Here is a 27,815-nt window from a genome sequence, read left to right as displayed (position 1 = left end):
ATTTTATAGAGGGTATGGAAAGAAAGAATTTGTGTCTGAACAGCAAACGTTGGGGGGAAAATGACTGATTCTCTTGCCCCTGCTATCCGCCCAGTTTTGTACTCTCCAGGTTCTTTCTTTCCCAATTGCTGCAATTGGGGGTGGCCAACTCCCTGGCATTTGCAGCCTCTACCAGATCCCTTTATTTTCAGATGATAAACTAGAACCTGCAGGTTTCTCAGTATAGTGCTTGAGGCACTTCTGTGTGGCAGTGGATGTCTAATTAGTTTTTATAAAAAGGGAAGAGGGGAGAGGAATCCCCCATCATTCTAATGTCACTTATCGATTTATGTATTCATTCATTTGATAAAACCTATATATTGAATACATGCTAAATATAGAACCTTGTCCTCTTGTATGATTTGGAGATACAGTTATGAATCGATAAGGAAATTGTGCAGTTTATCATCTAGCAGGTGATAGAAATTTCATAAAACGAATTTCAAGTCTTGATTAACTCTTACGGTGCCAGGAATAGAAAATTTTAGATTTTAGGCAAGTCCTCACTGAAGTGACATAAATTTGAGACGTGAACAGTGAGAAGGAGGGAGGCAACCATGTGAAAAGTACATTCAAGGTAATTTTAGTTAGTGGGACAAGCATGCCCTGAGGGATGGAAGTCAAGAAGAAATCCTGGCCAAATAACAAAGGAAGCCCTGTGGTTTGACATGGGAAGTAAGGAGAGAGTTGTGTGAAGTGGGGTTGAAATGGGCAGAATCTTATGGGACAAAGCTAAGGAGTCTGGATCTAATTTAAATGCGAGCATCAGCTGGGATATGTGTGTTTAAACAGCTCTTTGGGCAGAATAACTGTGTATAATGAATGCAGATCCATAGACAAGTCAGCTGTGCAATACACGGTCAGACAAACGCTGCAGAATATGTGATTCTATTTTGCTGTTGATATACAGTTTGGGATTAGAGGAAATGAAATTTCATTGCTACAAGTGGACAAGTAAAGGTTTTGAAAGAATGGAAAATGCAGAAAAACAATAGTCCAAGTGATCCAGTGATAACTGTGAATAAACTTTAATTCATCAACTTATAAAGTAAAAATGCAATCTGTTTTATATCTGATTCCAGATAAAATATGATTGCTTTCAATCGGCAATTAATTATCTTCATTAATATTTTATCCATAAATAACTTAGCATTTGCAGCTTAATTCTGTTGCAGCAACTTTATTAGCTTATCATATATAAGGTCGTATAGATAGAAGACAAAACTAAGTAACATAAATAATCACTTCATGACTTAAAGAACTATTTTACTTATTTGGAGTCACTGGAAAATATGTGAATTTAATCTTAATACATTTAGAAACTTTATAGTTTCTGTGTATGAGAGAAATTTTAAATTACTGAAAGATGTGTTACCTACTGTGAGCTGTCCTCATAAGTCCATCACACAGAAGGGACTGAATAATTATATTCTACCCTCAGATGTAGGAGAAAAAAAAAATCATTTGCAATTTTTGCCAGAGGACCTGTTTTCTAAATCTTCTGCCTTCTTGATTGCAAAGGGCTTCATGCCACCACTTGAGGAGGAACTAATAGTATTAATAGTGCCCACTCTGGGGCAAAGAAATTTAACTCTGACAAGGTGAAGAATAGGTTTCCGTTTTTAATGTCGAGATTTTGCTGCCTTTTTTTGCTTTAATGTGCGTTGCTATAAAAATTGCCATGATATTACTAATTTAGAGATATTTCTCCTAGCCGTGTTTTTCCATCTCAGCGGCTCTTAGCTCAGACTTGCTCACCTTTTCCTTATATGCACTGAAGTGCTTGGCCATCCACAGTCCCCGCTCAGCCCTTCCTCCTGCCATCCTTTCCTCCTATATCAATGAGAGAAATCTGTCCAAAAGACAAATCTGATCATTGCTCACATAAGTTTTGAACTCTCAGTGTCACCCTGTTGTCCAGATGCCCTAGCGTGACTGCCAGCCCTTCATGACTCTCCCTTTTCGGCCCCTGAAGCCTCGCCCTCTCCTGTTGCATGCTGAGCTCCAGCTGTCTTCGAATTTTGCGCCTCACTATGTTCCATTTCCTCTCATGGGGCTTTTGCTTTCCGTACCTGTACACTTTACTTCTGCTATGACTTTAATTTTTTCTCCTTGCCACCTAAGTATCTAGTTGACTCCTAATAACCTCTCTGGACTTACATCAGAAATATTACCTCCTCTGGGAAATTATAGGCAGCATTGCTGTGAGTCCTTCCCCATCTTTTAGGACCCATCAGGAGCTGAGCATATCTGCTTTATGTCCCTTATCAAGACACAGGTCCCAGTCCTAGCGTTTCTCATATTTCATTTACCTCCTTTATTGGTAGTCCATCCTGCCAGAATGGGGGGGGGGGGGGTGCTCCTAAGGGAGGGGCTGTGTCGACCTCATTCTATCCTGATAAACACCTAGGAAAGTGTCAGCTTATCATAATCAATATTTTATAACAAAATACAGAATGTAAACCTGTGCCTATGCATAAGGAATTTTAATATACATATATATAAAATAATTATCTATGACTGGTGTAACAAAACCACATACTTGGTGGATTAAAACACAAGTTTTATTCTATCACAGTTCTAGAGGTCAGAAATCCAAAGTAAGTTTCACTGAATCAAAATCAAGGTATAGTCAGGGCCATGCTACCTTTAAAGTCTCTAGAGGGAGGATCTTTTTCCTGGGTCTTTCCAGATTCTAGAGCTGCACTCCTTGGCTCACTGCCTCTTGCTGTGGGAGAGCCTCTTTAGTGTCTCATGATGTTCTTCTGTGTCAAATCTCCCTCTCCCTTCTTATAAAGACACTTATAGTTCCCCTCCCTGTGCTGATACTTCAGGATGACCTTCCCATCTCCATATTCTTAACAATCCCAACCACAAAGTCTCTTTTGGGACATACGGTAATATTCGCAGGTTAGAGACTAGAACCTGGATATCTTCCAGTGCTATTGTTCCTCCTACCACAATATGTTAATCTTGTTATGTTTTTGAGCTAAACTTTAAAGATGTTGTAAATGAAAAAGAATAGAAAACTTGTCTCAAGTGTTACGAGCATTCACATAGTGTATTTTATTTCTTTATGCGTGTGCTGTATACACAGGGGGTATTGAGGTTAATGATTGAGGTCATAATTCCAAAAACTATTAGGCAAATGTCATTGGCTAAAATGTAAAGGAGAAAGCAAAACTTGTTTTTAGGTATTTTCTTGAACAATGAAATATGGAACCATTATTGTTTGTTTTTGCAGGGTGTGAGCCTTCTCTCCAGGTCACATGTTAACTTTATCTTGTTTCTTTTTTATGTTCTGTTTTCTAATTTCTACCTATTTCATGATTACTAGAGACAGAGGCTTACTGATAAGATCTCATTTGAAGAGAGGGCTCTGCTATTGACAGTGTTTGAGGCAGTCAGTTTAAGAGCTCACCTAATGAAGGAATACATTAGGAATATGGCTCATTGGTTTATGTATTCATTCTTTTAACAAACATCTGTAACTGCTGGTTTTCATCAGCATCATTCCTATATAACAGTATAGAAAGGTAAGGAAATACTACTCACTGGAAATACAGTCTAATACAGGACTATTTTTAGGTACTTCCTAATTTGGGATTCTCCCTTTTCTGAGTCAGACCATACATTCGTGTGTGTGTGTGTTTTATTACAGTGAGACAAATTTTAGGACATCAAATGGTCAGTTTCATATACCTGTATTTCTTATCCAGAATTATGTCAAGATATGGAGTCAAGGTTTTTCTGTGGGTGATTGGAGGTGGACAGTGACAGAAGGCATGACTAGGGCCTTACAACCTTGTATCTGTGTATTTGATTGATGTACCTTTCTGGAAAAGGCAGTGTGTGTTGTAACCCTTCTCAAAGGAAAAATTAAGGGCCCATGACTAAATCTGTGTACATCTTTCTTTTAACCTAATTGAAATAAAAGGCAGCATGTCTTAAACTATAAAGAGTAAACAGAACTTCTAAACACATGATTTTTAATTAAGAAATCAATGTCCTTCACTCTTTTTTTAATACAAATAAGCAGATATTTTATGAAGAAATTAAAAATAACTATTTGCCTACATTCTTTAAAAATATAGTTCAATTCCCTAAGATCAGGAATAAAATGAGGATGTCCACTTTTGACTTCTTTTCAGCACTCTATTGGAGATTCTAGATAAGGCAATTAGGCAGATAAAGAATTTAAAAGTATCTAGATTAAAAGAGTAAAACTATATTTATTGGCAGATAATATGATCTTATAACTAGGAAATTCTAAAGAATTCCCCTATAAAACTGTTAGAGCTAATAAAGAAATTTATCAAGTTTGCAGGGTACAAGATCAATATACCATCAATTATATTCTAAAGCTGGAAAAACATAAATCAATATACCAAATCAGATGTAGTTATATACACTAGCAATGAACAGTCCAAAAATAAAATTAGAATAATTTTATTGATAGCATAAAAAAAGAAAATAAATATAACAAAAGTAAATAAAAAAAAATATGCTCTGAAAAATTTGAAACACTGTTGAAAGAAATTAAAGAAGACCTAAGTAACTGGAAAGATGTGCCATGTTTATGGACGGGAGTACTTTATAGTGTTAAAATGGATCTATAATTTAACCCAATCCCATTAAAAAAAATTTCCACTGACTTTTTAAATAGAAATTGACAGACCGATCTTACAATTCATAAGGGAATGCAAGAAACCAAGAATCATTAAATCTTGAAAGTAAAGAAATAACTTGGAGGACTCACATTTTCCAATTTCAAAACTTACTACAAAGCTACAGTTATCAAGACACTGTTGTGCTGACATATGGATAGACATATAGGTAAATGAAACAGAGTTGGAAGTCCATGTATGCTCAACTGATCTTTAAGAAGTGTGCCAAGACTATTTAATGGGGAAAGAATAGTCTCTTCAACAAACAGTATTGAAACAACTGAATATCCATAGGCGAATGAACCTTGAACCCATGCTTACACTATACACAGAAATTAACACAAAATTCATGATAAACCTAAGTATAATAGCTAAAACTATAAAACTCTTAAAAGAAAACAGCTATAAATCTTAGTGATTTTGGCTAGGCAAAGTCGTTTTAGATCCAGTACTAGCAACAAAAGAATAGATAATTTTTATCAAAATTAAAAATGTATGTATTGCAAAGGACATTAACAAGAATGTATAGAGACAATCTATAAAAGGGAAAAATATTTGTAAATAATATATCCGATAAAAGACGTGTATTGAAAATATATAAAGAAGTCCTATAAACAGTCAAAAGAAAAATAACCTCCTTGAAAAATGATGAAAGGATTTAAATATTTCCCCAAAGAAGATCTACAGATGGCTAATAAGTACCTGCAAAGATGCTCTACAGCATTAGTCATTAGGGAAATGCAAATCAAATCATGAGATATAACTGCACACTTACTAGGATGGCTACAGTAAAAAAGACAAGTGTTGAGGATGTGAACACTTATTCATGGCTGGTGGGGATGTGCAGTGGTGTAGTTGCTTTGAAAAACTGTTTAGCAGTGCTTTAAAAAGGTAAACATAGCCCGGCTGGCGTGGCTCAGCGAATGAGCATTCACCTAGGATCCAGGAGATCGCAGTTCGATTCCCGGTCGGGGCATATGCCCGGGTTGCAGGCTGGATCCCCAGTAGGAGGTGTTCAGGAGGCAGCCGATCAATGACTCTTTCATCATTGATGTTTCTCTCTCTCCCTTTCTCTCCCTGAAACCAATAAAGACATATATATTTTTAAAAAAGATAAACATACAGATACTTTATGACCCAACAAATAAAATATATACCCAAGAGAAATTAAAACACATTCATGAAAAACACAAATATTTAGCAGCATTACTCATGAAAGCTGAAAAGTGGGAATACCTTTATTTTTATCAACTAATAAATGGATAAATAAAATGTACCATATAATATAATGAAAATTATTGGACAATTTAAAGGATGTCATATTGATACCTACTAGCATAGATGAATCTTAACATTATAGTAAATGAAATAAGTCAGTTACAAGAGGCCACATAGTGTATAATACTATTTACACAAAATGTCCAAAACAGTCAAAACTATAGAGATAGAAAGTGGATTAGTGTTCGCCTAGGCCTGAGAAGGAGGGGGATGGGGACTGGAACAGGGAGAGATTCTGTATCAGTCAGTTCACTGCCATACAAAATATCAGAGTGGGGTGGCTTAAAAATTTTTCTCAGTTCTAGAGGCTAGAAGTCTGAGATCAGGATGCCATCATTGTGTGGTTCTGATGAGAGGCCCTCACCCTTCCTGCCTTGCACATGGCCACATTCTTGCTGTGTCCTCACATGGCGGAGAGTGAACAAGCTTCTGGTGTCGGTTATAAAGGGCACTGATCTCAACATGAGGCCCCTACCCCCCTTACCTCACCTAAACCTAATTACCTTCCAAAGGCACCCTCTCCAAACACCATCACACAGGGGCTTAGGGCTTCAGTATCTAAACTTGGGAAGGACACAGTGCTGTCCATAGCAGACTACTAATGGGTGTGCAGTGTTTTGGGGGGTGATGAAAATGTTCTAAAACTGATCATGGTAAAGGTTGTACAATTCTCTGCATATACTAAAAACCATTGAATTGTGTGTCTTTTTGTTAATGCTCACTATAGGATGTTTTTTCCTTTGATTTTCAGAGAAAGTGGAAAAAGAGAGGGAGGAAGGGGTGGGGGGAGAGAGAGAGAGAGATCAATGTGAGAGAAACACATTGACTGGTTGCCTCCCACACATGCCCCAACCAGGGTCAGGTATTGAACCAGCAACCCAGGTACATGCCCTTGACTGGGAGTCGAACCCTTGACCCTTTGGTGCATGGGCCAACACTTTAACCACTGAGCAACACTGCACATCAGCCAGGGCTGAATTGTGTATTTTAAATATTTGTATTATATGTGAATTATATCTCAAAAGTAGAAAAATAAAATTCTGAGACCTAATTAATAATCCAAAGGAATAATTCAGTGCAAAATATGTGCAACATGTCTCTGTATGTTTACACATGTATGTATATGTGTGCATGCATATGTGTGCATACATACACACATTCACAGACATATCTAAAATATAAGTATTAGAGATTTTTACTTATGTGGAGGAATTTTTTTGAGAATGTCTTATGTTAGAAACAGTCTTGTAAATATGCAAAGTTAATTAAATGGAGAACATACCAGCAGGGTAATATGAACAGTGTTCTGGGAAGACAGTGATGAACTAATCCTGGATGGTCTCAGCACCTGTGTCTCAGGAGACAGGGAGTATTTGATAAGACTCTTGAAGAAGGGAGGGTGCATTGTGTTTTGGTCAAGGTAACTAGTACTGTGTGACAAAGGTCTAGGTAGGCAATGGGAGACAAGGTTAGAAATGTCAGTTGGAGTTATCTCATATGCTAAAAAGACTTGATTATTCCAGGCGTTTTTTTTAAAGCTCAAATAATGTTTGAACTTGTTTTTTATTTTTTAAGGGACTCATATCTAACAGAGCTCCAGCATTAACTAAAATTATTTTTATGATTAAATTACTTATATATGTTTCAACATAGAATGGAACATAACCTTCTTATGTTTATAGGACATAAACTATATACTGAGAGATACAAAATTTTTAATGTTAAATTTTGTAATTTTTCTCTCTAAAAATATCTGTGGATGCTCAGATGCAAAAGAGCCACACTTGTATAATTCAGCTTCAGGACAGTAGTTCTCAACCTTCTCCCTCTGGTGACATGTTTATCTAATAGTGTTTCCCAAGATTATACTCATCAGAAGTGAATATTCCCCAAGGTCTGTCCATAGATAAAATTGCCTGAGGACATGTGAAACCCAGCTCTCCTTGTATCTCTCCCACTGACTCTTCATATCCCCAGCTGTCAGGGCCTTGCTGCTTTAGAAAGCAGGGTTGTCAACCAAGGCTGTTGTAATAAGATTCAATGTTTATTTTAGAAAGATAATTCTGGCTTCAGGGTTGAAGTTGTATTAGATAAAAATAAAAATTAAATGTAGAGAAACCAACCAGGATCAAGTTGCATTGGCCCCTGTGAGTGAAAAAAGAGAGCCCATGGCGATGGGGACGGAATAAAAATTTGAGAGCCAGGAGGGATAATGCTGATTAGCGGTGGAGAAACAGGGTGGGGTCAGGAATAATTGAAAGCTGGGTCAGAGATGGATGGTGACACTAAGAAGGTAAGGTGCAGCTGAAGAGTGGACTGAGCGGAGCACTTATTAGAGATGTGAAAAAATGCAACTGTAAATATTTGATTAGTCAGAAGAAAGAAGTTTTTATAATTAGAGATTTGGGATATGGATTTGGGAATAGCTTATAGGTGGCAAGGTAGGTGGTATGAATGATGTTGAAACTTGGAAGGGATGACTTCGGTACACTAAGAAATATTTTTGAGACGGTGGTAGGAGCGACGTCCACCTTGTGCTCGCAACCTCCTGGCTGACTAGAAGCCTATTACCATGTCTGTTGGACAGCTCTAAACTTGGAAATATATTTATGTTTAAGTCTAAATGTAACTTCTTGCATCCATTGGTTCCAAATTAACTTTATTCGATTTGTTAACCTAAAAATAAAAGACCAAAATGAGTAATAATAAGCATTTATTATTTTAAACACCCCCTCAAAAAATAGCTATTCAGGAATCACTAATTCAGGAAGAAGCCCAAATAGAGTTCTGATTAGGAGAAAGAGGCAAGGGATATTTAGAGATAAGCTAACATACTGACACTATTCTAAACAAGGTTTTTAATTTTTAGTTTGGCTGCCATCAGTTCCATAGTTATGATATGTCTTTCTTGTTATCCTTGCAACAGTTCAACAAGGTTGCTTTCGACCCAGTTTAAAGGTCACTTTGCCCTGTTTTAACTCACTAAAGGTTCACGGGATAAGACGCGCAAGGTGGTTCCTCTGGCGTGACAGCTCTGGCCCCATTTTGAAGTGGCTCCATATATGTATATTTTTTTACAAATTAAAAACAAATCTAAAATATTGTTTACATAAGAGCATTTTAAAAATCTGAAAATACATGTAATTCCCCTGCCTTTATAAATGTATAAATGTTTTCTTTTCCAGGCTAAATATCCAGAGTGTTCTGTAGCCTGGCTCCTATGGAATCTCTAGTCCCTTCCTTACTGTGCTCTTTTCTCCAGTATGTTTCCATTTGGCAGTAAGCACTTAACTGATAGTAAAGGAACATGATGTCCCAAGGTCACCTTCAACCACACATTTCATGTCCCATATGCTGCCAGCATTCTGCACTTCCTCCCGCTGTCCCCATGCGCCTTTGGCTCTGGCATGACCCCATTCGTTTGCCTATGTTCTTTTTTTCAGTCTGCTGTCTTTCTCTCTAAAAGGTGAACTTAGCTTCTCACCTTTTGAGCCCTAAAGCAAAGCAGTTTCTTCAGTTCTTCTAAGAGTATTTTTCCAAACTTCTCCATCAGACCAGTCGTACATTCTCACAGAAATGTAACCAGACTTTTATGCGGAGCATGATTTATATTAGACTTTATCTCTTTGTGTGTTTTTCTCCCCTTCTGAATTATTAGCCTCCAAGTATTAGCTCATTTCTTCATTAATTCAGGACATATTTATTAAACACCGATGTGCCAAGCACTGTGACACACCTTGAATATATAGTGACAGACAAAACATACATGATCCTTGCCTTCATGGAGCTTGGAGTTTGCAATATAGTAGTTGAGAGCGATATTAAGAAAATATATACAGAGAATATATAATGTCTAAATTTTCCTAAAATGCTATGATGAAAAGGACCAGGGTACTGTGAAAGAATGACAAGGGAGGGAGTCACTCAAACTGGGAAACCAGAGTAGGCCAGTGGGGATCTAAAGAGCAAAGGCTGAGTAGGTATATAATAGGGACGGGACATACTTTCAGCCAGAGTAGAGACTGAAATAATGTCTCTTGAATAAATAGGGGTCCAATATTGCCGAGAGTCTATTCTCCCACCTTCTTTGGCCCATGTTAATAGTACTTTTGTGTAGGTTTTGTTTTATAAGCCATCTCAAATACTTCTTGGTAGATTAAATTTACATTAAAATAAGCAAAATGCATAATTTATTTTGTATAGTGACTATATTAATGCACTTTGAGTTTGTAGTAAAAAAAAATTTCTGACATCTGCTTTTTAGGAACTGCTATAAAACTTTGCACCTCCCATTCTGAGTATAGACGTTCAGTTGCCTTTTGGGTACCATATTGTAGAGCTGTGCTTTTCTCTGAATTATTCTTCAAATAATAATGATCTGCAGCTATTGTCCCAGCTTGTTAAGCACTCTAAATCTTGATTCTGACATCCAGCAGATCTGCCATAACTCTTGGCTTTCCGTCCTCCCAAACTTGATGAGCAAGCCACCTGTGTCATTAACTAAGTCCTTAATCAAAATGTTGAATGGAAGGGACCGAGCACTCACCCCTCAGCGTCCAGCCACCGGGAGACATGCTGATCCATTAATCAACTTTGTTTGTAACCACAAAAATCCATCTAGCTCCCTATAATTTTTTATGAGGGTGTGAGGAGAGAGTTTCTGTCAGATTACTTTCTACCTATAACATCCTCTTTTTATCTCTACCACTCTAGGAAATGCGTGAGAAGTAAACTATGTCACTTTCTCAGGAACTGAGCTCAATGAGCCCATTTTGACGCCCATTGCCCACTTCTTTATTAAAATATTCACAGACTTTTGAATAGTATGTTCATGGATTTTTGGGTCAGAATCGGGCACTGCCATAGCTTTGTGATAACCTGCTATAGTTCTGTCCCCTCTGGCTAGGCCTGGCCACCCTGGGCAAAGGTAATATCTCAGTTGAAACCCGCACCAAGGTACACAGGTCCCAAAGAGAAAACAAGAGCGGGTAATTCCTTTCAGGCAGTGATGCTGCTCAGTGGGCAGACAGGGCAGTGTGGGGGTGTAGCTGCAGGATATGTTTCCTATACGGGTTTGACCTGTCTTTGCTTTACGGTGTTAATTTTCCATATTTTGTATGTGGTTCTACAGATAACAGTGGTTACAATTATTCTTTCGTTTCTATTCTATGACTTTTCTCCTTACAAGGACTCGGGCCTCCTCTACTCTTGATTCTAGGCTTGTGCTCAGTTTTATATTTTTTCCTGTCCATTTTTCCTACCTCCCCCTCACATGTTTTGTTGTTTCTCCTACTAGAACCTTATTGTTTGCCTCTAGGTCTATTATAATTCATAGCCTAAAAAATTGCAATTGCATTCGTCATTACTGTCTGTATTGCAACCACTCTACTTTCTATGCCCTTCTTGCTCTTCTTTGTCAAAAGGTTCTTCTGGTGAAAAAAACACACAGCTATTAATACCTTAATACCACCTATATTTCCCCCAAGTCCCTTAACCTCATACCTAAGACTATTAAGTCCCAGATTTCTCATCAGTTATATTCTTTCCCACTTATATCATCAGTATCAGCAGCAATCAGTTCATTTGATGTGTTTTGACAGTTTTTCTTGGATAGTGGAGTCATGCTTGGGGAAGGTGAGGGGCAGGATACTGGCTTTTTGAATATATGCTAGGGGGCTTTGCTTATGTTATTTTATAACATCTGTTTAATAGGAATAGAATGTTGGGCCCACACAGCTCAGTCTTGATATGGTATCACATTGGAAGAAATGAAAATATTTAAAATTTTGTCAAATTGTTGAGATGATCCAAAGGATCAGAACAATGCATCACGATGTAGGAAATATTACTGTTTTTCTTAGTGCTGTTCCACCAATGTCCACTGCAGGGCTTTGAGCAGGAGAGAAACCTGTAAGGTTGTCATAATAGTTTTCTGTGTCCTTATGTTTTATGTCTCAGGTTGAACAAAAGTGCTTTGTCATGTATGTCCTTGGGAGGTTTTCTCTGCAGAGTGCCCGAACTGATCTGTTATTAGGCCACTGGGCATTCCAAACAATGCGGACAACTGAAGGAGCCTCGCGTGGTTGGGACCCATTGCGGGTACCTGGGGAGCTAAGGAAGCAGAGCACCCCTTCCTCAGGAGGAGGCGCCCCGGCTCCCGGTTCTGCCCTCTGTTCGTTGCCCCCCACGGCGTGATTCTGTTCTGGTGACTGAGCCTTTTGGTCTCCTGAGCCTTGCTTGGCAGCCTTTCCTTCCCTTTCCTCCCCTGTCTCTACCACTTTCCCAAACATTTAAAATTTCTGGAGGGAGGATCTGACTGAGTTGCTGCATGCTCTCATCTTTAGTCCATGCATATCCTTTTTGTATTTTTAATTCAGTTTCATAATGTTTCCTCTTACTCTGTATTCCCAATCCTATTAAGTTTCCTCATATTTCATTGAGAACTTTACAATCTCCTATGCATCTGTTTATATTAAAGTGTATGTATTCCAGAAGTAGAAATGTAAATAAATATATAAAGTATTTTGCTTGTGCTTTAATTTACATTTATAAGGTGGATCTGTTTGGGGGTTTTTCACTTTTATTGGAGTATAATTGGCAATTAAAGTTGTTTATATTTAAGGTGTACAAGTTGATAATTTGATATATGTACACATTCTAAAATGATCACCACAACCAAGCTAGTTAAGGTATCCTTAACATCTCCATCACCTCACGTAGTTAGCATTTTGTGTGCATGTGTGTTAAGAACAAATAAAATCTACCTTGTTAACAATTTTAAGTATATACTATGGTGTGAACTATATTCTCCACGCTGTACAGTAGATCTCTAGAAGTTATTCATCTTGTACAACTGAAACTTTGTGCCCTTTGTACCAACATCTCCCCATTTCTCCACCAACCGCCTCTGGCAACCATCAATCCACTCTATGATTCTAAGAATTCATCTACTTTAGATCCCACCTGTAAGTGAACTTATGCAGTATTTGTCTTTTTATATCTGGTTTATTTCACTTAGCATAATGTCCTCAAGTCCATCCATGTTGTTGCAAATGGCAACATTTTTAAGGCTGAGTAACAGTCCAGTGTGGGGTGTGTGTGTGTGTGTTTCGTAGTTTCTTAACCCATTTATCTATTGACAGACATTAAGGTGGTTTTCCTGTCTTGGCTATTGTAAATAATGCTGCAATGGGAATGTAGATATATCTTTGAGATACTAATTTTATTTCCTTTGGTTATAACCCGTAGTGAGAATGCATAAGGTACCAATTCTATTTTTAATTTTTTTCCTGATAAATTATGATAGTTAACATTTATTGAGTACTTACAATATGTTATACTTTTCTCCAATTGCTCTCTAATTCTCTAATAATGCATTCTATTCATCTATCAACAGGATTAGTTAGATATTTTCATTCCCATGTTATAAATAAGAAACAGAGAAGTTAGGAACTTGCATACACTTTTCCAACTAGGAATGCCAGAATATATTCCTCATTCTGTAATTTGGTTCTAGAATGTGTCTCTTAATATATTAACTGCCTCTGTTCTTTTATATGCGGACTAGTTTATCTTTTGGGGGGAACTGCATAGGATTCCATCTTTTACATATATTCACCATTTCATATTTCTTTTGCAGTAGTGATACATTATCCAGGTTTCATTCTAGTCTTGGCCAGTCAACTAAGGATGTTGTAAATAATCCAATAATGGCAACTTGTGCTGCAGTCTGATCCCTAGGCAGCTAGTAAAATAGTATAAGCATAATTTAACAACAACCAAAAAATACGCTAAGAACAAGATCATTAACCCGAAAAGGAGAAGTATACCAAGATATTAATAATTGGTAGCCTTTAAATGGTAAGAATGTTTTCTTCCAATGCTTTCCCCTTTTTGCTTTTCATTTTCTACATATAGAACTGGAGTGTTGACAAGCCCTGAGATTTTGAACCTCAATGTGGAATCAAATCCAGAGCCAAATTTTTGGCTTTGTGGTCTCTATATTATGTTCCTGAATTTTCAATAATATAAATACAAATTGATTTAACCTGATCATTTCCAACAGCTGCAAAACAAAACATTTACATCCTAAAATAGGTTACTTAGCACTATTTCAATTCTCTTGAATGATAAGACTTGAAGATTTTTATGTCATCTTTTTCAAGTCATCTTTTGGGACCTGGCAAAGATGAGCGCAATACCTTTTAACTATAGATGGATTAATTCATTATTTTCCTGGATCAAAGCTATGTTTCAAATATACACAGGTATAGCCTCAACTTCCTAAGCTGATAATTGTAAAAAGATCCCTTTAAAGCTAAGTTGGTTGTGTAGGGCATGAAGTAAAACAAAGAAAACCATCTTCAGTGCTTCCTGAATTACATCTCCACTTTGTGAAATTGTTACCACATGTTGAGCATTGTGAAGCTACAGAACCTCATGTATCCTTAATGCAGTGGAGAGAGATGGAAGTCCCTGTAAGTCATTTCAGAGAGCTTGGACTTTAAAACAAAATCAGGATAGAGACCACGGAAGGAGGGGCATGACTGGTGAGGGATCTGGGTTGGGGGGTAACAATAATTTTAATGTAAGTGGGGGTTTTTAGGGTCTTTTGACCTAATTCCTATCTTTAGTGGCCTTCAAGCTCCATTTATTTAATATTTTATATGCGCCTGCTCTAATTAGCATGGAACTATTAATTGCCATATACCAAAAGCTTATTATTACTTGCTCTATATGTTTGATCAACAGACAAAAATTCACAGGAGTGCTCTACCCATCCCTGCATGCCACACAAGTTTTGGCCTTGAGGAGAAAGCATTATTCTTGAGAAGACTCAAGATGTTGGATCTTCTCCTCTATGGGGTTTCTCAATCTAGGATTGTCTTCCTCTCATCCCCATCTCTTAAGCTGAAGATGATGCTTTACCTTTTCTTTTAAAGAATATTCATAGTAGCAGCAATAGCTAATTTTGTGTTTCAGATCTTCTAATCTGCATAAAAAATTTTGAAATAGGTATAATAACTACCTCCACTTTTCAGACAAAAATATCGAGGCTTGAAAACATTCAATGACACACAAACTAATACCACTAGTAATAAGTGTTCTGGTTGACTTTGAACTTAGGGCTTCCTCATTTCTAAGCACTTGCTGTTATCTGTCATGGCACCGTGCCTCTTTAACGGGAACAGCTTGCTTATTGAGTTCTTGCTGTATGGTCAGCTCTGTTTAGTGGTCTCATTTGATCCTCATAATAATCTTACATAATGGGTACTATTATTAAACCCTATTTTATCAATCAGACTTTGCAAGTGTTTTCTCTAAAGGTCCAGATAGTAAATATTTTAAACTTTGTGGGTCATACTATCTTTATCACAATTAGTCACCTCTGCCCTTGCTGTACAAGAGCCACCATAGATAATGCTTAAACCAATGGCTGTGGCTCTGTTCCAACAAAACTATATTTACAAAATCAGGCAGAGGTTGGATTTGAGCTGCAGGTCACAATTTACCAATCTTTGTTACAGATAATAAAATCGAAGCTTAGAGGATTTAGTCAGCTCCGGTTGAAGTGAGATACACAGGCCTAGGTGGGCTTGATATCAAAGGCCAGGTTCCCACCCATCTGTTATCGTAGTTTCCTTATCATTGTCTTCATTTTTCTCTTTAGTGGGTTGAATTAAGTTCCCCCAAAAGACATGGTTAAGTCTTGACCCCCTAGTACCTGTGAATGTCACCTTATTTGCAAATAGGATCTTTGCAAAAATAATGAAGTTAAGGAACTTGAGATGAGATCATTCTGGATTTAGAGTGGGTTCTAAACTCAATGACAGGCATCTTTATAAGAGAAAAAGAAGGATATTTGAGATACAGAGGCACAGGTGAAGAAAAGGCTGAAACTGGACTTATGCTGCCACAAGCCAAGGAATGCCAGGAGCCACTAGAAACTGGAAGGGCAAGGAAGGGTTTTCTCCTATAAACTTTGGAGCCTGGCCTCCAGAACTATAAGAGAATAAATTTTGGTTGTTTGAAGTCACCAACTTGGTGGTGATTTGTTATCACAGCCCTAGGGAACTAATAAATCCTCTTTTGTGTTTCTTTTTCTAGTGATATTTGTGGTTGCTCTTGAGACTTTTTCCTGGTAGAAAATGTTTTCTCTCTTTGTGAATTGAAATTCTCCATATCCACTGTTCCTTGACACTGTGAGTGTAATTAGGAGATTACTGACTTCCGATTTTCTTAAAAAAAAATAAGTATCTCACCCTCCCTTCAATTTTTTTTCCTTTAGCAGGTATATCATTAAATATCCATAAATAAAATCATAAGATATTTGTTTGACTACAGAAGGCAAGAGAAGCCTAAATGTAAGTCCTAGATTACCTGATGCACAATCCATTAGGAAAGAAATTTATCGGTAAGTGAAACAAATTCACCATTACCAGCACACAGTATAAATCAAGGCCGGGAGTCATATTTAATTTTACACCTTGGCGATATTTCAGAGGTTTTACTGTAACTTGCAAGGAGTTAATGTACTGTGAATTCATTCCAGTACATTGATTTCTGCATTAGCTCAGTGAAAGATGTAGTTCTTTGGCAAAAGCAAACTTTTGGAGGTAAATTTCCTTCATCATGTAATCCATAATTTAGAATTTATAATAACAGCTTGTTTTATTGTTCATGAATACAAATCATTGTGAGGATGCCCCAACATTCCAGCAAATAAAAAAAAGGAGTTTCATCTCTGAAGTGTGTTCCATGCAACCAAATCACTTTAAGAGCTTTGTTCTGTGCTACAGAGTTTGGAGGAGGTTGGCTCCGAATGCAGGATGCCTTCATCCACCTTGTTCTAGATAGCCATGCATTCTAGGTATTTTTGATGTCTCTTGTTTCCACCTTAGAATTACCTTTAAATGCTGGTGTTAGTAATATGCAGGATACTGATGCAGTAGAACTTAATTCACCTAATGAAGTGTAAGCCTTAGGAATTCTCTCTTTCATGGGCTTCTTTCAAGTAGAGGTTTCTAGCTAGACCTTTCATAGATGCTTTCATGTGATGAGTGGGGTGACCCCTGACTGGTGACTTTCTGTATCTTCTACCTTTCCCTGCAGTACAAGCCCCACTGCCCCATATGTTTTTATATTGGAATTATGAGCTATGTGTTTGCATTGCTTTAGTTGGGGGAGAAGTCCTTTAGAAACTTAGACTATCACTGTCAGGGGCAGTGGAGGACTGTAAAGGAATATTTCATCTGAAGAGGCCCCACTTACACAATTGGTGCCATGCTGGAATGAGGTCCCAGAGGTCCCCAGATCTCCACATTTTCAAGAGAAGCCAGAAATCTTTATTTTCACATGAAATCCCCCAATAGTAAACTCTTGGTTTCAAAACAAATATACAGGATAGGGCAAAAGTAGGTTTATAGTTGTGAGTATGCAAAACACAGTTTATTCTTGTATTATTAATTATTGTATTACTTTCCCTATGAACAACAGTAAACCTGCTTTTGTTCCACCCTCTATAAATAAGAAAATAAATAAGCAGGTAGACAAAACATATATCCAATGCGGTGGCCCATATAACATCTGGATTTGGGCCAGAGCTTCCTTTGGGGCCTCCGAGGTGAAGGAAAAGGGGACAGACACTGTTTTCTAAGCTTGTGTATCTCTGAATCTCAGTGGATACTTAGAAGCATCTATCCTCTCATCAACCGGCCATTGCTCCTTGTTAGAATTAGTTGTGTTAAACCCGTCTAAATAGTTGGAAAATGAAGTTGTTGTTTAAAGAGCTGGTTCACTGGCCATTCTGAAGATAGTAATTTTCACTTAGACAGTATATTAGCCACGTGTACATGTGAGAGCTGGTTAGTTGTAAGTTATATTCTATCATGTTTCATTATTTTCTTTAACAATATATGTAAATGCAAAATATAAAAATGTGCGAATGTAATATTTGTGTGTGTATATACATTATATATGTGTTTGTACATATGTATACACAAAATATCATATTTAGTGACCCTGAAGCCTAAAGCCTAGCCATTAGTCACTTAACTTCCAAATTTTTCAATTATCTCTTAAGGCAGCTTATTCTCCTGCTGTGTTTTTTCCATTCAATAGCAAACCTGAGTTAGTATCAGAATTCTTAATCAACTTTCTAAGCCCTCCAGCATGACATCCCATGTGGCACCACCTGAACTAGCCAATTATATACACTTCCCAACCTCAGACTCCTATACAGAATATTTCTCTATGGACTTGTGAATATTTTAGGTTCATTCCCATCTTTTTAATTTAATTTGTGGTATCTCTCCTGCCTAGATTGCCATCTACATGTCCATTTTTCTTTTTAATTCTGCTATGCCTCAGAGGTTATTTATTTTAAGTTGGACTAAGATATATTAGAGTTGTGACTTGGGGACCTTAATATAGCAGTTGATTGGACATGGAATGTGTCAGAACAGATTGGGGACCTGGAGTCCAGTTAAGGGGCCATGAAAATAAACCAGATGAGAGGAGATGAGTGCCTGGCCATGGCTGGTGGTGGAAGACTTGGAAAGACAGAGATGGACTCGAACAACAATTGCTTTACTGATCCAGTACAGAATCTCTCATCTTGTCAATGTTATCTTAGCCTTTAATTTGCATGTAAATGATCTGGAATGCAAATTGGCACCCAGATTTGATCATTAATACCCTATAATTTTTTTTGCTAATGCATCTTTACAGAATTATATTCTCTATCAATCACTAGCACTACAAACAGGATAACGAAAAGACATTTTTACATATAGCTTTTAATAGTGCAAAATATTAGTATATCATTTATATATGAAAATTTCCACAAACTTCTACTTATTATATTTTTATCCTTACAGTATGAAAGGGAGATAAAGGCATGTACTATTACATTTTTATTTTTACAGGAGGAAACTGAATTATTGGGATTTAAAATTGTATTCCAGATCACATAAGGTTAGACCTTGATTTATAATCCATTTTGCCAGTCCTTTTTTAAATAATAAATTACAAATTTTCCTGAAATATATATCCATAGACTGACTCAACTTCTGCAAAGTCACATTCTAATTTCATGAGGTTGCTGTTCAGACTGTGCTAACTGCTGATACAGCTTAACCTTATTTTTTCAGGGCATTATATATAGACTTTCAAAAAATTCTAAATATTCATTTTATAGGGCTTTTTATTTCATTTTCTGTAGATGTACTTTACTACGCCAAGGTTGATCCATAAACTATGCAATAGGTTAGGGTGTAGTACCAAATGTAACAGACAATGTCAGAATCTTAGTGGTTGAATGTCACTAAGATCACTCACTATCCATGTCCATCTTTTATCAAAATTGGTTGACTGGGGGCTCTGTTTAACTCCAGGACCTAGCCAGTGGAGCAGCCACTATCTGAAACACATCTAGTTCCCTGGCATAGGGAAAGAGAGAGTGTGGCAAATTACACTAGGGCTCTTAAACTGTTCACCTAAAAGGAACATGTTCACTTCTGCTCATATTTCATTGGCTAAAGCAAATTATAAGATTATACCTGACTTCAAGAGGCCAGGAGGTACACTTATACTATGTGCCTAGGAGTAAAACCTAAAATATTTGGGGGGAAAGCACAAATGCAAGGCATACTCTGATATCAGCTTTCTGAACTTTTAAAACAATATAGAGAATGTTTGGTATAATTTAAGATTTTCTCAGGGCAAGAGATGTAATGAGAGGACTTCATACAGGCTCTTGTAGCCATAGTTCCAAGAATTACTCGGTAATATTGGCTTGTAAACAATCTGTATATCTTTGTAATGTTCCAGTTGGCAAGTTTATTATGTGGTTAAAGTCACTTTAATTTTAACAGCACTTATTTGCAGTGATGATAGAAACCACATAGTCCATACAGCCCTAACTGAACAGTTCAGATTGTTCTCTGTCTAGTGTTCCATTTGTCCCTAATATCCTCAGTGTCTTCTAAGAGAAAAACATCTTTCTTATCTGCCTGGAGAAACCTGGCATAGGATTGTTAATGCTGAAACTCTGTCTATATGAACAACTAGAGATGCTATCTTGATGAATTTGCCTGGACAATCTAATTTTAAAAATTAGTCATATGATTTCGTTGACGGATTAAATTTACACTGATAATTTAGTTATAGCAAGTGAACCAGGTCTAGCAATTAGTAAAAAACCTGTTTCTAGCACAAATCATGTCAATAAATATTTTCACAGGAATCGAAGCCAGAATCCATTTATATTACCACAAACTGTCATATAATTTGTATATATTATTTGTATTATATAATTTAGGTGGTTGATTATGTACCTTTTTTTTTTCATCAATAAGACTAATCTCTTCACCCTGGTCAGTGTGGATCAGTTGGGTGAGTCCTGTCCTGTGCACCAGGAGGTAGCCGGTTCGATTCCCAGTCAGGGCACAGGCCCAGGTTGCAGGCTCCATCTCCAGCAGGAGGCAGCTGATCAGTGTTTCTCCCTTTGATGTTTCTCTCCTGTTCTCTCTCTCCCTTCCTCTCTCTCTAAAACCAATAAAAACTTTTTTTTGTTTTTAAAGCCTGATCTCTTCCAAAATAGGAATTTCTTTAAGAGCAGGGGTTGATTTTCTACCCTTGTCACTCCAGCACCAAAACGAACATTCTGGGACTATAATAATGCTTTTTTCCTACTTGATCGTGAACTTGGGTATCACAGTCAAGCCTGGGTTCAAGTTTCCTTTCTATTTCTGACCAGTCAAGTGAAGCTTTTGGCATAGATGACCTTGAAACTACATCTAAAATAAAGTGCACCAATAAAATATACTTTTGATTATTAACACAAGTGGTTTACACTTAGATGATTTTTTTTTCTGGTAAATGTAATAAAATTTAATAAATATTCTGTGGAATATATTTTGAGTTTTAAGAAATCTAGGAAAACATTTTTTGTCAATATAATTATTTGAATTTTATGTAACTTCTAAATCAGCAGTATTTCGGGTGTCTGATTGGGTTTGGGGTCCAAATAAGATATTTATTTGCAGTATCATAACCATCATTTTATACAGCTTAACATTGGCAAGTCTATGCTGAGTAGGTTTTATATATTCATTAAAGACTATTTTTCTACTAGTAAGTGGTATATTCAAAATATTTCTTTTAATAACTCAAAATTTAAAAAATAAGAGATAAGTTAGGTGCTTTCCAACTCTCTCCTCTCAGGTTTCACAGAGTCCTAAAGGAGCTTGGAAGCATCTTTGAAAGAATGTAACTGCTTAGCTATTATAAACTGTGCTGCTGTGAACATTGGGGTGCATAGGGGGTGGAGGGGGAGAGAGTAACCAAAGGCTTTATATGCATATATGCACAACCCAAGGACACGGACAATGGTGGGGAGAGGGACTGGGGAGGGGGAAGGGACGGGGGGGAAAGGGTCATTGGGGAGAAAAAGGGACATCTGTAATACTTTAAACAAAAATAAAAATTATTTTAAAAAAAAGAAAAGAAAAAAAGAAAGGATGTAACTGCTGTTCATGGGCAGTATTCTCAGGCCAAAATATAAATTCACCAAAGCAAACTGGCAGCCTTATTGAGGTGCTTCTACAATTCCATGCACTAATGGACTGAGATTTTTAAATAAATGTCCAATACTGTCAGCTTTCCCTTGAATACAATGACAAAATATTGATCTAATTTCTAAATTGTCTTGCTAAGCAAATATATAATTTAAACTACTCTCATTTTAGTCATCAGATGCTTTTTAGTGTGGTACATTACTAGATAAATACTAAAATGTATAAGTTAAAATAGTAAATCTTCAAATATTGAGAAATGAAAACATCATTATTTTAACTCACGAGTTTCTCCCAGATCTTCACTTTGAAGTGGGGGAGAGACAATCAGCATCGTCTTCCTCTTTTCCCTGTCTTATTTTTGGTACTGTGCTTTCATTATTCTAGCAAAGTGCCAATAAATAGGACATGCACTGTCTATTACTTTACACAGTAGGGAAATATAAGTAAATTAATCTAGGTTATTTCCTCAGGCTATGAATATCATCAATATTTCCTTCTTTCTAATCCTTCAGAACAAGCTCTTATAGAGGAAAAAATATGTTAGTACTTCAGTGATGCAGGAAAAATATGCACAGCAGGTAATATCCTGGGAAGTTGTTTTATCAGTACATCTGTAATACTCTCAAATATATATATATATATATATATATATATATATATATATATATATATATATATGTATGTATGTATATGTATATATCTGTGTGTGTGTGTGTGTGTGTGTAAATACCCAGAGCAACACCTGAAAAAGGAAAGAATTTTAAAATGATTAACCCTGGAAAGTAGGGTTATTCAGGAGACTGATGTTTTTTATTACTTTTTATTTCTATTTGTGTTTCCCAATTGTAATAAAAATAATTTGATGGGGGGAAAAAAAGACTGTCTTATACATAGAGCTGTGATTTTACATATGTCCACTATACTAATTCTAAGAGCAATGTTGGGGGGTTAGCAATGAAGATTGAAAAGTCATTCCAGGTCTCTGGGCTTCAGCCTGAATGGGTAGGTCATTAAATAAACTCCTCCCATTATAACATAGAGACACTAATCATAGATCTTACTTAGTTCATCTTTATTCATAATAACAGATGCTTTCTGAGTATGTGCTATGGGTAATGTATATGGTTTACAAAAATCACAGTGTTAGGTGTATACTCTATTGATAATTCTGTAATAAATACTTCATACCTAACTTCATATGCATATAGATAACTAAAATAGAACATGAAAACCTCCCCAGGCTAAGTAATATGATGGTCCAAGCAATGTATTCTGCATATGAATTGTAGTGTAAAGTATTTTTAGTAGAAAAACTGCTTTTATAGCAATTGGATTTAGATTTATGAATGTTGTCAGAGAAGCTATTCTGTGATGTATTTTATGTGACCTTTTAAAACCTTAGTGAAGATTCCATAGTCAGGAATTTGAATTCTCATTTGGTAGGTTAACCTTGTAGATAGCCACATTTGATCATACTTTGTTGCCACAAGTTGCAAGTATTAAGTAGGTGGGTAAAACTAATCCTTTCAATTATGAGATAGGCATAAGAATATCCAATTATTAAAGGTTTTCACTAAGGGCTTTCCTTTGGGGTATACTCTCACATGAGTATAACTTTCCTGAAAAATAAATGTTACTGTTGCTTAGTCTTGTTGAATTTCAAAACTATTTTATACTCACTGAATTGATGATTTTGACTTTTATAGAGATCCTCTGGGCTTATGTCTTATCAGGAGAAAAATAAAACAGTGTATTAGAGGCTCTTTAATTAAAATCCCTCAATATGCAAATATAGATAAAAATAAAAATGAACTAGGAAGGCTAAAGTGGCTAGAGAAAGAAGTTTTGCAAGAGGAAAGGCATACATATTATTGGAGAAGGTGGAGGAGTCTGTGGACAGATTTCAAGACACAGGAGAGGGAAGGCAGGAGCAAAACCAGTCAGGGATGTGGTTCTCTGCCTTGACTGCATGTTAGACAACCCTGGAGACCTTTGAAAACTGCCAATGCCTAGCTCCATCTCTGGCCAAATTGGTCTTTAGTGTATCCTGGGCAATCGGACTATATTTTACACAGTCAAGTTGAAAACCCTTGTGTAGAGCCTCTAGTAAAGAATCTTATAGATTTTGCAAACTAGCTGGCACTTCTTTTTCAAGGCAATGGAGAATCAGCAAAAGTTTTAAAAGTAGTAATGTAAATCATGTATTTTTATCTCTTTTAGATTATTTTTAAATTTATATTTCATTACAGTTGATATAGCTTTAGAAGAGTAATTTTTTCCTCAAGAATGGTTAGAAAAAAGGGAGATTAGTGAAGAGAATATTGCAGTATTCCAGGCCAGAAACAATAAGGTCTTGAACCAGAGACTGGCAGAAGAATTGTAGAGTTGGGGCAAATCTGGGAGGTTTTTGCATGCGAATGTATTATAGCTTTGAATGTATGTGTAAAATAATGGAGGAAGGTCTAAGACGACTTTGAGATTTTTTATTTTGGATAATCTGTTAGTTTTCTGTTGCTGCGTCACACACTACTACAGACTTGCTCAAAACATTATCTCAGTTCCCAAGGGTCAGCAATACAGGTGTGCCTTCTCTAGATTCTCTGCTTAAGAGTCCGACCAGGCTACAATCAATGTGAGGGCCAAGGCTGAGGTCTCAGCAGAGGCTTGACTGGGGAAAGCTCCCCTTCCAAGCTCCTTTGGAATTACTGGCAGAACTCATATCCATGCACCTGTAGGGAGGGCCGAGGCCCCTGTTTTCTTGCTGGCTGACAGCCAGGGCCTGCCCTCAGGTCCTAGAGGCTGTTCTCGGTCTCCCTCTCTGTGGGCACTCCATAAGCATTTAGACATGTTGAATTTGGGGGTAGTTGGGCATCCAATTGCAGTGGATGGGTAGGTGGTATAGAATTCAGTAGAGAGATAAGAATTGGACATATTTATTTGATAGTGATCATCTGAAGTGCTAGTTAAATAATGAGATTATCTAGGACAATATCGTAACAAGAACTGGACTAAGGACAAGAGCAGGACCAACTAAAGCTAGAACATCTGCATCAGTATTTCAACCCATACCTGCTGATTCCAGCCCAGTATCTCATTAAACTTTTGCCCATGCCTCTACTTTCTTCTTTCAACAATACCGTGTTCTCCCTCATTTGTGGGGTCCTCCCCCCCACTCCACATCACAGTACCCAAGAGTGAGAATAAAGAGCTTTCTTATTGAAAGATGTGCAGATAACAGACACCAAGAGAGAGTGACTCTATCATGCTCCCTGTCTCCAGATGGAATTATAGGACTGGGGGACCCAATGCCCAGTGGGAGGAGAGGGTATCGTTAGCCCTGAACTGCCTCATTTCTTCTTATTAGAAAGCAGGACTAAGTGTGTATTTTCCCTCCATCCCAGATTTGTCCATGAAATAAGCAGATGGCACACATTTAGATTGCAGGTGTAATCATATGTACCTGTCCCTGAGAACTTTTGTCTGTTTATTCAAGTAGAAAACTGTCGAAGTCCCTGTGGCTGTAATTTTGAGTAATCTGGGCTGTAATAATGGAACAGAAAGGGAATTTGATCCATACATTTCGATCTGACCTTCCTTCCTTCTCTCGAATCTTTATCTTTCAGGTTATATTCAAGAAGAATGTGCCATCCCCTGCCCATTTGATTGCAAGTTAAGTGATTGGTCCAGCTGGGGGTCTTGCAGTTCATCTTGCGGGATTGGAGTGAGAGTTCGATCCAAGTGGCTCAAAGAAAAACCTTACAATGGAGGTCGCCCATGTCCCAAACTGGATCTCAAGAATCAGGTAAAGTGCACGGAGCAGCAAATACAAAGCTTAAAGAATTATCCTCTTTATTATTTCCTATTGAAATTGAAGCCATTATCTTGTTACAAGCAGATCATAAAAGGTTATCACAAGTTCAGAAGAAGGGTTCAGTGAGCAGAAATTAATACAATACAATTAGTAATGGAAGCCTCGGCCACTCCTAGGTAATGTTTAGTTCAACTTGGTATTATGCACAGTAATAATGTTTACAAAAATTCGATCCAACTGATTTTAAATAATCTTGAAGTGTAATTTGATTATTTGTGATATTAAACACACACACACACACTAATGTTGGGAGAATATCAGTTAATGTATGTCCATAAATATAATTTCTTGTCTCCTCATATACTCCAAAAATGATGTTCTGTTTTGCCTTCACCTAACTCTTATTCTAATTTTTGTGCTGGTGATTCTCAGTCTTGCTGGTGTTTCCACAGCTCTTTATGCCTCTTCTGAGCTATTTCTCTGTTTCCCAAAACGTCAAAGCAGTTTTCATAAATGGAACCCTGAAGGATACCCTTCCATATAGATGTCTAGTCACAGTGCCATCCTAAGCAAAGTTGATTTGAGTATTTCAGTTTATTTTACCCATATAACAGAGTCTAAGATTTAGTTAAACATTATAATAAAGAACTAAATTTTCTCCCACAATCGCATACTAATTACTAGATTAGAGCTGATATATATGTATTTTAATCTAGTTGAATAGGTGAGGAACAAGATGATAGTTAAAATTTCTTTATTCTCAAAGAGGCGAAGTGTCTTTTGTGGGTATGTAGAGCCTTGAAAGCCCAGAACTGCTTTTAACAGAATAGCTACCAGGCTTGTACTACTAATTCTAGTATATTAATTTCTGTCAGCTTAACCCCATTTTGATTAGACTTTCTGTACAGGTTGTTTAATGGAGGGGAAATCCATGCATCTATTTTTAATTAATTTGAATAGTGTGTCTAGTACTACTTGGATTTTGATATCATTTGTCAATTCAAGACCAATATCTCTAGCTATTTTTTTTCTAAGTTTTGACAAAAGGCACATAACTCATTGAAAATGAAAACTTACCATTCCACACAGGTACTTAAGTTCGAAGACAGGACAGAATGTGATGCGTCTTGTATTTTAAGGTTATGTGATAAAATAATGGCCCAGGTTTTTTCCTCAAAGAAGATGTAAACCTTTTGGGGAAAACAAGGCAGAGGATCATACAATCAATATAAAGTTTGCAAAAAAGCTCCAAAATACTGCAGTTTGGTGAAGGGAAGAATAATGAAGGTATTCGATTAATGAAAATAGGAGAGAGATAGTCAAGACATAGATAATCTGAGGAGATAAGCCTTCAGTACAAGGAATAACAGGTTTATGGTCACAAGGAAGACTTTCAAGGAAATACTCTATTTTCTAGGCATTTTAAAATGGTAAAACTACTAAGAATTTATAGTTATAAATAATGGATGTAATTCTTTTCTCTTTTTCTAAAGCATCAATGAAATCCAAGTCTTTATAACACTGGTATTAAATACTATTTTTAGTATGTTAATTTTATGAACTAGGAAATTATCAAAGGAATAAAAGGATTATTTGAGCACAGATTTTTTAAGACAATATTTTCAGTACACAAAGGCAAATGTGTAGAAATGTGTCTATCAAATTGAAAGTATGAATGAGGTAAATGTACTTGTAAGCCTGTTGTGACTTATAGGAAACTTGTTCTAAACATTTCATTGATATATAAGACTGTATTCTTAAGGAGTAGTTTAAAATTAACCCCAAGTTCAATAACAATTTAGATAAACTCTATAAATTAAAATTAAGGTCGGGTGGGCCTGCGTGCAGGAGACCTTTCTGTGAAGTTCCAGAAAGGCATTATAGCATGCCAAAGACGTTTGTTGGTTGTGATGCTCAGAAATTAATCCTGACATTTAATGGTCAGCAATTGAATCTAGAATGGTCTGTATTCTAATATAAAGAGGTTTCCAATATCTAGCATGTGTATGGCTTAATTAAACTTGATGCTGAAAGCTTCGCCCCAGTCCATATTTTGTGTTTTTACATAAGTTAATTGATCACAGCAATACGTTATAAGCACTCCCTCCACTTGTAAGTATGTGACTGGCAAGGGAAGATACTAGTGTGAAAAATCCTAAATTTCAAAGAAACCTCCTCAGAGCAGTTTCTTTTCTAAAGCAAGCACATACATACCTGTAGGTATATTTGTGGAAAGCTCTCCAGTGACTTCATTACATATTTGCTCTTATATATAGTATAACCCCCTGTGTGTATGTTGTATTCCATATAGAATTATTCTGAAGTTATTCACATTTTCTTAATTCATCTGAAAATAAATGGGGTTGCCAGGAACTTTCATTATTTAGGAAATATCTCTGAGCTTCTATTATTTATGGTGATTCTTCTTTAGAATCACCACTA

General features: G+C 36.7%; 1 protein-coding gene across 1 annotated transcript in view; it reads left to right on the top strand.

Annotated features, from left to right (window-relative positions):
• Positions 1-27,815, top strand: part of THSD7B (thrombospondin type 1 domain containing 7B) — a 630,654-nt gene that overhangs the window by 432,708 nt on the left and 170,131 nt on the right. Inside the window, exon 14 of the mRNA XM_087819873.1 lies at positions 25,186-25,364. Within this exon, the coding sequence (XP_087675999.1) occupies positions 25,186-25,364 (179 nt within the window). The remainder of the gene's footprint in view (positions 1-25,185; positions 25,365-27,815) is intronic.

This window comes from Miniopterus natalensis, chromosome 8, assembly GCF_054644295.1.
Source record: "Miniopterus natalensis isolate mMinNat1 chromosome 8, mMinNat1.hap1, whole genome shotgun sequence".
NCBI lineage: Eukaryota > Metazoa > Chordata > Mammalia > Chiroptera > Miniopteridae > Miniopterus > Miniopterus natalensis.
The sequence above is the reverse complement of the archived record's forward strand: the minus strand, read 5'-3'. Positions and strand labels throughout refer to the sequence as shown.